This window comes from Vombatus ursinus, unplaced genomic scaffold, assembly GCF_900497805.2.
Source record: "Vombatus ursinus unplaced genomic scaffold, bare-nosed wombat genome assembly UNPS02015012.1, whole genome shotgun sequence".
NCBI classification, from domain to species: domain Eukaryota; kingdom Metazoa; phylum Chordata; class Mammalia; order Diprotodontia; family Vombatidae; genus Vombatus; species Vombatus ursinus.
This window is the reverse complement of record NW_020954790.1, coordinates 1,441,196-1,452,606: the sequence shown is the minus strand read 5'-3', so window position 1 is coordinate 1,452,606 and position 11,411 is coordinate 1,441,196. Positions and strand designations below refer to the sequence as shown.

Here is an 11,411-nt window from a genome sequence, read left to right as displayed (position 1 = left end):
GAGATGATGCAGAGGTGAAAGGGACCAGAGATGCTGCAGAGGTGAAATGGATCAGAGCTGCAGCAGAGGTGAAAGGGACCAGAGATGCTGCAGAGGTGAAAGGGACAGGCTTTGGAAAAATACTGAATGTGGGGGTCAGAGGCAGTGAGGAAGTCCAGGTTGACTTCCAGGAGAGGAAAGAAAGGGGGTACCATGTGAAGGGGTTTTGGGGTAAATAGAAGGAGCTCATCTAAGGGCATCACCCAGCTCAGATCCTCAACTTAAAGTCTATGAGACAATTCCAGAGGATTAGATTGTTGCTAAGTTAGAGGACAGTCTTTGAGAGAAAGCATATGTTTAGTTCAAAGGTCAGAGCACACTAGCCCTAGGGGATCGGCTGGACTTAGGAATGCAGGCCATCCTAGGGCACTTGTTGAAACTTGGCCCCATGATGGGGATATTTAGCTTGGAAGAGCCAAGGGGGTAAGCCGTGGAAGCTGTCAATGAAAAAGGTTCAAGCTGTTCTCCCTTGCCCCGAAGGGCAGATCCAACATGAGAGCTCTCCTAATGTGGAGCAGCCTGGCCAAGGAGGATCTGTCGCCTCAGTGCTTCCAGATGTCAGAGCCACACGGTACTAGTGTTCACGTGGCCCGGTTACCCCTGTCTGCCAGAAAAGGTCAGTCAGTAAACATTTACTGTGGACACAAAGAAAGGCAAACAAGAGTCTCTGCCCCGGAGGGGCCCATAATCCCCCGGGGGAGAAGGCCAGCATCCTTCTGCCAGGTTGGTGGGGCCGGTGAGGGAGGCTTTGAGAGGCCCACGCCCCGCAGGGTCAGCGTTTCCCCAGGACTAAGCTCAGGCTTCCCCTCCCCCAGCACCGTGACTGTCCGGGACATCCAGGAGCACCTGGCCCAGGGGCACGTGGCCATCGTCCTGGTCGATGCAGTCCTGCTCTTGTGTGACCTGTGCTCCAGTCCCGTCAAGCACTGCTGCTTCCTGCCCATTGGCCAGAAGTGTTTCTGCAGGGGTCCTGCCTACCAGGGCCACTTCATTGTGCTGTGCGGCTACAACCGGGCCTCCGAGAGCATCTTCTACAACAATCCAGCCTACGCAGACCGTGAGTAGCTTCTGCCGAGCCTGTCGCTACCTCAGAGTCAGGCGGGCAGAAGGGAAGATGCGCGTGGGCTGGAGTGGGGGTCCGGTGTGACAGCGCGGCGTCTGTGATGTTTCTTCCACAGGCGTGTGCAGCACCAGCGTGACCAACTTTGAGGAAGCCAGGACCAGTTACGGCACTGACGAGGACATCCTTTTTGTCTACACCGACAGCTGACCTCAGGCTGCTGCTGCTGAACCCTCGGACGCCGGGTGTGGACGCGGAGCCCGTGAGCCCCGGGCTTTGTGCCTCCGCCCACAGCTGACCTCAGCGGCCAGCCCACTGCCTGGCCTGCCCCAGCAATGCTGCTGCTGCTGCTGCCGCTGCCTCCCCTGGGGCTGGGGGCCTCCACAAAGAGGAACAGCCCCTGGCAGGCAGAGGGACCCTCTCCCACCGCTCTCCAAACCGAGATCCATATTCGTTAGGTCCCAAGCAGATAAGCCCATCGGCTTCGTCATGGCCAGCCAGCGTGGCACCTTTGCTGTTTCTGCTGTGAGAGGAGGGGTCCCATCGCCCAGCCTTTGGGTGGAGAGGGCTGAGTCCCACTGTCCCCCTCATGCTCCACGCAGTGACCAGCATGCCCGCCCGCCATCTGCCCACTCTTTACTTTGCCTTGATTCCATCAGGGAGGAGGTCTTTGGGCACCTCCGGTCCATTGTGCCTGGTCTTGGGGCTGCCTCCGGGAGAGGCTCCCCTACCCCCACCCCAGCACACACACACTGGAAGTCTTGAGGTAGAGGCCGATGACCACTAGTTTAAACCAGCACATTGGGAGGTCAGAGGGGAGATCTCTTCTTGGTCAGTCCCTGCTGGGTTGGGTCAGAGGCCCTCAAGGAGCCTTCCCTCCAGCTCAGAGATTCTGTGCTTGCCCGAGGAGCCAGGTTCTGCTCTGAGTTGGGCTCAAGCCTGGCCTCCTGTAGGAGAAGAGACAGAGATGCTTAGGGCTCTAGGGTGTGGCTGGCAGGCAGGAAGCTTTGTTCCTGCCCTCTGGCCCCAGGCGTTGGCGAGAGGGACTTGGGTTACGGATCCAGACGGTAAAGCAGAGGACCGACTGGCCCCTTGGGACGGCCGGGAGCCAGGCACGGGAGCCCTGCTGCCGTCAGTCCAGCTCCCGTCCCGTAGCCAGGGCCAATTTAGGTCTGGCTTTGGCGCGGATGATTCCAAGGACCCCTTCAGGGATCTTCTGATTGGTCCTTGGCTGATTAGGCTTGCCAGGGTTATAGTGGCCTTTATTGCCAGGATGTGGCCAAAAGAGCAGTCAGCGTGCATGCTGAGCCCCTGACGCCGGCCCCCGGTGCGGACTCTTGTCCCGGAGCTCAAGCAGGCCCAGCAGCAGGGAGCCAAGGCTCAGACCGCCTCCCAGTGGGATCCCAGGGCACAGCTCAGGGGGATGCTGGGCCTCAGTCAGGGTGGGCTCTGCGGTTGGTGGGGTGGCTGCTGCCTGTGGGAAAGCCCCATTCTTCTTTCTAAAGAGAAGTCACAGGGAACGTGAGACCGGGTGCCGGCCAATGCAGGAAGACCGAAGCGTCCATGGTGGGCAGTTCTCAGCCCCTGCAGCAGCTGTGCAGACAGGCTCAGACACCCGGCCTGTTGAAAGCTCAGAATGCTAGTCAGAGTGGGACAAAGGAGCAGAGGCGGCCGGCTCTGAAGGGCCTCTGGGCATCCCCATCAGGTGCTCTCCCAAGCCGTGAGCCTGCTGCTTTTGAACCCAGGCCAGTGGGGCTGCAGGTATTCCTCTGCTGGGGCTGCAATGAAATGGGTCCTTTTCAGAGCATCTAGAGCGAAACAAAACTGGTTAAGCGGGATAGGTCAAGTGAGCCAGGCTCAGAGCAGCATCTTCATGGCTGAATTCGAGGCTGGGAATACAACTGGTGGCCAGAGGCCCTGCAAACGTGGGTGCCTTTGTCCTGGCCCTGGGCGCTGAGTGGGGGGTACCTGTGCCAATCGGGAAGCCTGGCTGGGGGAGCAGCTGCTTGTCTCGGATCCAGAGGGATCGCTGCCAGCCAGCTAGGGCCAAGGGTGGGTGACCATGCTGGAAACCTGCACTGCCCCGTTTGCTATACGGTGGGTTTTATTTCCTCTGACCACAGGAAAGGGATGTTTTACATGCAGAGAAATTTTATACATAAATATATTTTGTTTGTAATGAGCCATTCAATAAACACCACTGACCTCTATATTTAAAAAAAAAATCCCTGATCAACTTTGGCAATTGCGAGCAGAAGTGATACACAGAGACAGTGAGAAAGAAGGAGGAAGGGGGAGGGGAGAGGGCCCCTTAAAGTCAGAGTAGCTCTTGGAGGGAGAGATGTGCAAAGGCTTGGGTTCTTTGCAGGTGGGGAAGGACGGGAAGAAGCGGCTCTGGAGGCAGGTTTTCAGTTCCTGTCGTCCCTCAGTCAGTCCCAAGCGCACCCTGAGTGTGCACCAATAACTTGGGGAATCCTCTGAGGCCGTGGGAAGTGAGTGAGAGAGCAGAGGGGTGTGGTGGGGCAAGCCCTCCTGGAGTAGAGCTGTGAGAGGAGCCAGAGTTGCCCCGGGGGGCTTAGAAGGGAGCCGGCTGGCAGAGAGACAGAAGAGTATGTGTTCCGAAGGCGATGGGGAGATTGCAAGTTTCTCTGGCAGGGGAGTGACATGGTCAGACCTGTCGCTGAGGAAGCCATTGCAGTAGTCCAGGTGAGAGGCGATGAGGGCCTGCGTGAGGAAGTTGGTGGTGGTGTGAACAGAGAGAAAAGGACACAGACAAGGGAAGTGGTGAGAGAAAGCAGAGGTGGGACGTGCAAGGCAAGGAGGGCACAAGAAGGCTCCTTGCACGGTGAGCCCAGACAGGCAGAGGCCCGATGCTCCATGTGCACATTCGCTAGCTTATGCCTGCTTGGAGACCTTTGGGCAGAGCCTGGATGGCCTCAGGCCCCTCCTACCGGTGAGGTCCTAAAGATGCTCTTCAGCCTCTTCGCGTGGTGCCCCAATCATGCTCTTATCCAGCCTTCACCCCGCCACCTTTTCTGCAAGGACCGTGGGGGACGTCTGTCAAATGCTTAACTCATACCTACGGAAGCTGTGCCCCCAGCCTTCCTGGCTCACGCCTCTTGTCATCCTGCCAAACAAAGGAAACGGTCTGGCTGGCGCGACGCTGACACTGCTTCCTTTTCTAAGGGGTCACCACACAGACATATTCTCAGGAACCAGAGCTGTGTTCTGGCCTGCGGTGTGCAGACGCCGCTCCTGCAGGCAGAGCCGGAATGCTCCTTGCTCCCTGTGGCACGTTCAGAGTCCTGCCACCATCCCTTGGTAGCCTCTGCTCCTTCCAAGTTCCTGCTGGTGGAAGCTCCAGACTGCCCCACCTCAGCTACCCACGGAAATGGTCCTGCCCTTGACTCGGCCTCACCCCCTGGGGCTGCCCTGGGAGTGCCCATGCCCTCTGGTAGTCCTTGCTCTGGCCTAATCTCCACCATTATCTCCCTTCTGAAGCCCTCTCTCCATCACTGTGACCTCCAGGCCCTCGGCCCATCGGTTCTCTCATGTGCCATCTCCCCTACAGTGGCTCTGCTCTCCTCCCGTCCCATCGTGACCCTCGGGCACACCAGTCCAACTCTGTGCTTGGGCCCTGGCCCCTTCTTGCCTGTTGTGGCAGCCCCCCCTCATCCTTGGGTCCCTTTTTGCCACCTTCTCATGTATACAGAGGCTCCTGAAGGAAGGAGCAAAGCTCGCTGCTGCCAGGCAGTCCTGCTCCAGCCCCTCATCGCTGCTTCTCCCGCCCTCAGCAGCTCTTCCAAACCTCCCACTCTCTCAGCAGAGAATCTGCCTCTTATTTTACAGAAAAATGGCGGTTTGCCAGAGCCCCGCCTCCCTTTCCCCTCTCTCATCATCTGCCATCACCCAGACGCCTTCTGCCCGGCTCTCCTCCTTCTGGGCCTCCCAGGAGGAGGTGGCATCACTCCTGACCAAGGCCAACCCCTCCATCTGCTCAGACTGCCCCCACCGTCATTTACCTTCAGTCGGCTCCTGGCTCCTCCCCTACTGCCTACAAATGCCTCTATGTCCCCAATCCTGGAAAACTCGCTCCCTCCATCCCTGCTAACCTTCGTCCTCTCTCATCTGCATCCTCACTATTCCCACGTGGAAGGCAGGTGTTCAGCACTGGGGATGCAAAGTCAGATGGGAGGGAAGAGGCCCTTCCTTCAGGGAGTGAATGGTCTAAGGGGGGAACCTTCCATCCCTAACAACAAAGTCTCAGATGGATCCATGATCTGATCCACCAAGGCAGATCGCAGCCTGTCCCTTCCTGCCCATCTCCCCCATCACCCTTAGCCTGGTGACCACCAGCCTAGGCTTGAGAACACATTTCAATCGTCAGGCTTCAGTCTAAACGTGCAGTCCTTCCCCTGGAGGAACGGTGCTTGAACGGGCCGGGAAACTGAGCCACATCCCACAGGTCATCTGTACATTGCCAAGCTAGTCAGGGTTGGCTTTAACCAAAGGTTGGAGCAAAATCCCCTAGAAAGGAATTGTTTGGAGAGGGGAGAGAAAGGAGAGGCCTCAGCTGGGCGTAGTGGGGCGCCACTGCACAGAGCACTGGGCCTGGAGTTAGAAAGACCTGAGTTCAAAGCTGGCATCCAGCACTTCCTAGCTGTGTGACCCTGGGCAAGTCACTTCATCTTTGTCTGGCTCGGTGTCCTCATCTACCCAGTGGGCGCCTGCTTGAGGAGAAGGAGCTCACTCGCTACTGTCTAGGCAGCTTCGCCCTCGGGGCTGAGCGATCCCTCCGCTATCTGAGGGCCTTTCAGACATTGGAAGACAGCTCCCCGCACACATGCACACACCTGCCTTGTCTTCTCCAGCCACCGTCAGTCCACAGGCATTGAGGATGCACTTACTATGTACCATACATCATGTGCTAAGCACCAAGACGCAAAGGAAGCTGACCTGACTAAAGAGGAGGAGGGATGGGAGGAGACTCTCCCCTCCCTCTGGGCCCCCCTGCCCTCCCCACAGCTGTCTGGGAGATTGGGGTCAGTCTGGGGCTTTCAGAAGGGCGTTGAGGCTGGGCTAGGGGGTGCCCAGAGGAGGCAGCCATGGCCCCAGGAGGAACAGGCTTATGTAGCTGGACGAGAGAAGCCTCGGGGTCATGGTGGCATCTTCACAGTAGCCTGAGGGGGGCTGATTGAGGCTGGGTGTCAGGGAAAACTTCCTAGCCATCCCAGTGTGGAGTGGGCTTTCCTCCAGAAAGGTAGCCCCACTCCATTCCCCAAGGTGGGGGTCTTGCCAAAGTCGATGGGGATGTTGTCTGGACTAGAGGTTGCTACGGTCCCGTCCGTAGAAGAACCTCCAGGTCTGTGGTTCGGGGTTCCACGCCAGCCCATCTTTTTTGAGCTTGTGGCCCACTAATCCCCCCTGATCCTCTTCCAACTGCTGTCTCCCCACACCTCCCCCTGTCCTTGTGAGGCTGCCTTTTTGTAACCGAGGGGAAGGCTCCGCATTTAGCCTTGATAGATTAGGTGGGTCTGAGGGGAAATGGAACCACGGTCTGGTAGAAAACTTCACCTTGTCAGGGCGGCTGGTGTGGGGCCACAGAAGCTGGTGAAGGGTGCCTGGGCCAGCAGCCGTCCCATCCCCACCTGCCCACTCCCACCCCCAGGTAATTCCCGATAACCCGGTCCGCCCAGGTCTGGGGTAGGTTTGGCCAATCAGTGCTGGCAAGGGGAGCAGCCCCCTTCTGGGCTGGCCATTCTCAGCTTTGACCAGTGGCTTCCGAAAAGGCCCCAGCCCGGCACCTTCTCATGACACTCGCAAGCTGTGGACCACCCAGGAGACAGAGGCTGAAGGAATTACTGGCCCCACGTTACTGGCCCAGCCAGAGGCGAGACTGGAACCGTAACCTGCTGACTCCAGGCTGGGAACAGTGGCCCCTGCATTCCCCATGATTCTCAGATCTGGGCTGGCACTCTGCCTTTGTTTCTGCATGTTTATTAGGTGCCTCCTGTATACAAGAACCAGGCTTTCCCAGAGCCTTTGCACACTGGCCAGCAGGAGGCCAGGAGTCAGGGTTTCAGCCTGGGGATGGGCTGGACTGGGCTGGGGTCAGGGGACATTGGGCTCCTTTGGGCTCGGGCCTCGCTGTGACCCCCAGCAGGGGGCAGCCCTCTGTAGCCTGGGATCAGGTCCCAGGCCTGTGCTGCTCATACCCCGCAGGGGCTTCTGGCAGCCCTGGGACCCTCCCGGCTGCCGAGGTGTGGAGGGAAGGAAGGAGATGACGAAGATGGAGACACGGTTCTGCCATGAGGCTGGGGCTTCTACTCCTTAATGACATGGGGCCTGTAGTCTGGCTGGGATGCCTTGGCCAGCTCCTCTGCATACATCGCGTATCGCCCAGTCATCTGAGGGGCACGACACAGGCCAGTCTCCCCCTGTCCCGGCCCCCTGCCCCAGGCTCTCCACCAAGCCAGGGGATGGAGGTGGGACCCTCCTTGTGCTGAGCTGGGCCTTCCGCCCTCTGTTGTCCCTCATCCTGTCCTTCCCTCGTGGCCTGGGTCTTCCCTCCCTGCGCCATGCCGGGGTGAATTCTCCCACCCCTCGGGATCCACTGCCCCGCTCTCAGCTCCTGTGGATGGAGGACTTTCTTCCCCCATTGGAAGGGAAGCTTCTCAGGGACAGGGCCGGCCCTTGTTTTTCCACGTCTTTGTATCCCCAAGACCTTGCTTACCACAGAGCCTGGCACACAGTAAGCGCCTAATCAGTGCCCATGCCCCAGCTCTGCCCGCCTGCCGGGGTGACCTTAGCCCAGTCACTGCCTCCCATCTCACATCTCCAGCTTCCTAGCTTCCCCCAAACCCCCGCCTCCTGGCTCCCCTCCCTTGTCTCAGCCAGTCTGCCTGCCTCCAGCCCCGCCCCGCCCCATCCTCCACATGGCCTGTCAGCGGCTGCCTGGGGCCCCAGGATCAGAATCCCGCTTATACTCGAGGCCTTGTTGAACCGGCCCCATCCCAGCACCGCCCCACAGTCCTCCCCAGCCTTCCCAGAATCCCTTTCTTCCTTAAGACTAGCTCAGCACCCCATCTCTCTGTCCCACCCTCCCCCCCCCAGACCACCCCAGGGCCCGCCCCGAGGCAGCCTCCCAGGAGCCTTGGGCCAGACCTTAAAGTTCCAGAGGTCACCCATCTGCCGGCAGAGGTTTAGGTCCAGCTGGGCCACCAGCAGTCCATCTCTGGTTCGGGACAGTCCTGGGGTGCGGCGGCCATCCGGGGCGCTCACGTAGCTCGAGCCATAGAAATAGCCGAAGTCGCAGTGTGCTTCAGAAACCCAGAGGAGGCCAGGGCACCTCATGGGGCTGGTTCTAGCGAGTGCGGGGACAGGAGGGGGCTCCCGGGACCTCCCCAGACACCCCTGGGGCAGCACACGCTCCCCCTCCTGCTCCCAAAGGGCCTGCCCCTCCCCCAATCCCGCTGAGGCCCACCCGATACCTGGGACACATGCAGCACCTGCGTACCTACCTGGCTTTCCGTCCCCAGACGTGAACTCTCTGGGAAAGTGCTCCTGTGCAGAAGAAGGTGCTGAAAGAAGGGGCCCCTCAGCTCCCAGCCCCCAAGTCATCAGAGCCCCTCCCAGCTCCCAGCCCCCCCAGTTCTCAGAGCCCCCCCAGTCCTCAGAGACACCTATAGCCCCCCAAGTCCTTAAAGCCTCCCATAGCCCCCAGAGTCCTCAGAGCCCCACCCCTAGTCCTCAGAGCCTCCCACAGCCCCCCCAGTCCTCAGAGCTCCCCCATAGCTCCCCAGTCCTCAGAACCTCCCTACAGCCACCTGAATCCTCAGAACCTCCACAGCTCCCAGCCCCCAAGTCCTCAGATTCCCCCCAGTCCTCAGAGCCCTCACAGCTCCCAGCCCCCCAAGTCCTCAGAGCCCCAGCCCCACAGCTCCCAGAATCTTCAGAGCCACCCACAGCCCCCCAAGTCCTCAGAGCCACCACAGCTCCCAGCCCTCAAGTCCTCAGAGCACCCCCTCCCTCCAGCCAGCCCCTGGATCAGCTACAGGGTTTTCAGAGGTATCTTACTGTCCCCAACCTGCCCAGATTGGGGCATGTCCAATGTGCCACCTCAAATATGAAATGAAATTGTCCTGTCCAGGGGTGGGGGATGTGGCCTTCTAGGTCCTCGGGTGTGGCCTTTTGACTGAGTTCAAGTTTTATAGAACAAATCCTTTGATGAAGGGGATTTGTTCTGTGAAGTTTGGATTCAGTCAAAGGGCCGCACTTGAGGATCTAGAGGGCCACGTGGGGCCTCGAGGCCACAGATTCCTCACCCCTGGTCCAGTCTGACTGACCCTAGAGGCAGAGAGGGTCCTTAGAGAAACCTTAACCCTGAAGCCCACGGACAAGGGGATCATCCAGGACTGGTGTGGAGTCTTCTAGGGATGGAGAGCTCACCACCTCTGGGCCAGCCCACTCCACAGTGGGACAGCTCCCTGTTAGTACAAATCAGGGGCAGCAAAGGAGAGCCACAGAGGGGGGCAGGAAAGTGGGCAGAGGGGGGAAGGGGTCCCTCAAGGATCCAAAAGGAAACATTCTCTCCTCTACACAGACAATTCAGCTGTGGATCACGCATATCACACGTATGCACACACATTCATACATGTTTACACACATACACATGCTCACACAGAAGCACTCATGCACAATTAGGGTTACACCACACACCACACATATACACATATACTCTCCTACATACACATGCTCACACACATACATACCACAAATACATGCATGTGCATACCACCGTGCATACACACGTGCACTCTTATATAGACATACACATGCTCACACATGTGCACTCATACATAGACACATGTTTATGCTCTCCTACAAAAGTACACACACACACACACACACACACACACACACGACTAAGACATGCCACTCCTTACCACGCCCACTCGATTGATGGCGCAGGTGAAGCAATGGTTAGCGATGGCGGCATTCCTCGCCTCAATGGGCCACAGGGCCTCACTGCAGAACACAAGCAGGACAAAGAGAGAGCGCTGGGCCTTCCGCCAGGGCGGGCCCTGCCCTCCGGGGCCTGGAAGGCACCTGTCCACCAGCGTGGCCCATCCTGGACTCATCCCCGTGACTCACCCCGAGGCTAACCCTAACCGCCCTCCTGCTGCTCTCCACTAACAAAGGCCCTGTGGCCCCTCCACCCAGAGGCTCCTGGTCTCTCTCACTCATTCCCATTTCCAGCCCCTTCACCACCTAAGCAGCCATGGTGTGCCAGGCCTCTGCCACACCCTGGGGTAAAAACCAAAGGAACTTAAACTCTACTGGAGGAACAGGTGAACAGAGTGGCCATCATGGCCAGGCCGTGGGGCAGAGGCAGTGGGGAGCCACGGAGGCTTCTGGAGCAGGGCAGGCAGCCGCATGGCAAGGGATGAGGGCACTGGAGGCCGGAGCCCAGGGATGAGACTGTCGCCACCCTACGCCTGGCTGCCCTTCCCCGCCCCCCACCCCGGGTAGCTCTCGTGGCTGGGAAGACATCGGGCCTCAGGGGGCCTCTCTGTCCTTTCCCCCTGGTCCTGCCCTCTGGGGCCTAGCAGAGCCAAGCCAAGCCCTCCTGCCCAGGACAGCCAGGCCTCTGGGCCTCCGGGCCCCCCAGCTCACCGCTGCCCCCAAACAAGCAGGAGGAGGCAGATTCCAGAGGCCCCCGTGGGCCAGGAGCCAATCCCCAGCCCACCCCCATCCTGGCACCCTAAGGACAGCAATGAGCCACTAGCTTGTCTTTCCAGATATCTCTGGGCTGGCAGCTGAGCTGCCTCCGGAGGCTGGCTGAGTGACGGGTGGGGGCAGGGCTGTCATCTTTCTCCTCATGACAGTGACAGACAGAGGCTGGCAGGCCTGGCTCCCACCCCCACACTGGAGGGGGCTGCAGTGGGCGGCTGGGAACACAGCGCATCCTCCCTGGATCCCTGAGTTCACTGCTCTTCTCAACTCTCCCGCCCCCCACCCACCTGCCAAGGCTAACAAAACTTTCCAGAAAGAGTTTGACGGAAGCGCTCCCCACGCGGCATCCTGGGGTGTTCAGGAGGGGAGCCTCCTCTCCGGGCCGGGAGTCAGCTCACTGTGAATTTGGTGCTCAGGGCAGGGAAGCTGTAGCTCTAGGGCTTTCCAAGCTCCCAGTGGTGGAGATGGTGACAGACCCACTGACCAATGACTGACCAGTGTTTATGTCCAGATATCTAGGCATCTCTCCATGTGTGACCCATCCACGTCTCCCTGTGTGACCCATCCACGTCTCCGT

The 11,411-nt window shown here is 59.2% G+C and overlaps 2 protein-coding genes across 4 annotated transcripts in view; one reads left to right on the top strand and one right to left on the bottom strand.

Moving 5' to 3' along the window:
- The window catches only part of GUCD1 (guanylyl cyclase domain containing 1), a 10,752-nt gene extending 7,474 nt beyond the window's left edge, over positions 1 to 3,278 (top strand). The window contains exons 5-6 of one of the 2 annotated variants that reach the window (XM_027845693.1): positions 855 to 1,096; positions 1,218 to 3,278. In XM_027845693.1, coding sequence (XP_027701494.1) covers positions 855 to 1,096; positions 1,218 to 1,309 — 334 coding nt within the window. In that variant the 3' untranslated portion in view covers positions 1,310 to 3,278. The remainder of the gene's footprint in view (positions 1 to 854; positions 1,097 to 1,217) is intronic. The other variant, XM_027845694.1, reaches the window with a different exon arrangement.
- A 3,798-nt stretch (positions 3,279 to 7,076) lies between these two features.
- Positions 7,077 to 11,411, bottom strand: part of UPB1 (beta-ureidopropionase 1) — a 16,162-nt gene continuing 11,827 nt past the window's right edge. Inside the window, exons 7-10 of one of the 2 annotated variants that reach the window (XM_027845677.1) lie at positions 10,045 to 10,126; positions 8,620 to 8,662; positions 8,264 to 8,418; positions 7,077 to 7,506 (exon numbers count right to left, since the gene is read on the bottom strand). In XM_027845677.1, coding sequence (XP_027701478.1) covers positions 7,423 to 7,506; positions 8,264 to 8,418; positions 8,620 to 8,662; positions 10,045 to 10,126 — 364 coding nt within the window. In that variant the 3' untranslated portion in view covers positions 7,077 to 7,422. Of the gene's footprint in view, positions 7,507 to 8,263; positions 8,663 to 10,044; positions 10,127 to 11,411 lie in introns of both variants that reach the window. The other variant, XM_027845676.1, reaches the window with a different exon arrangement.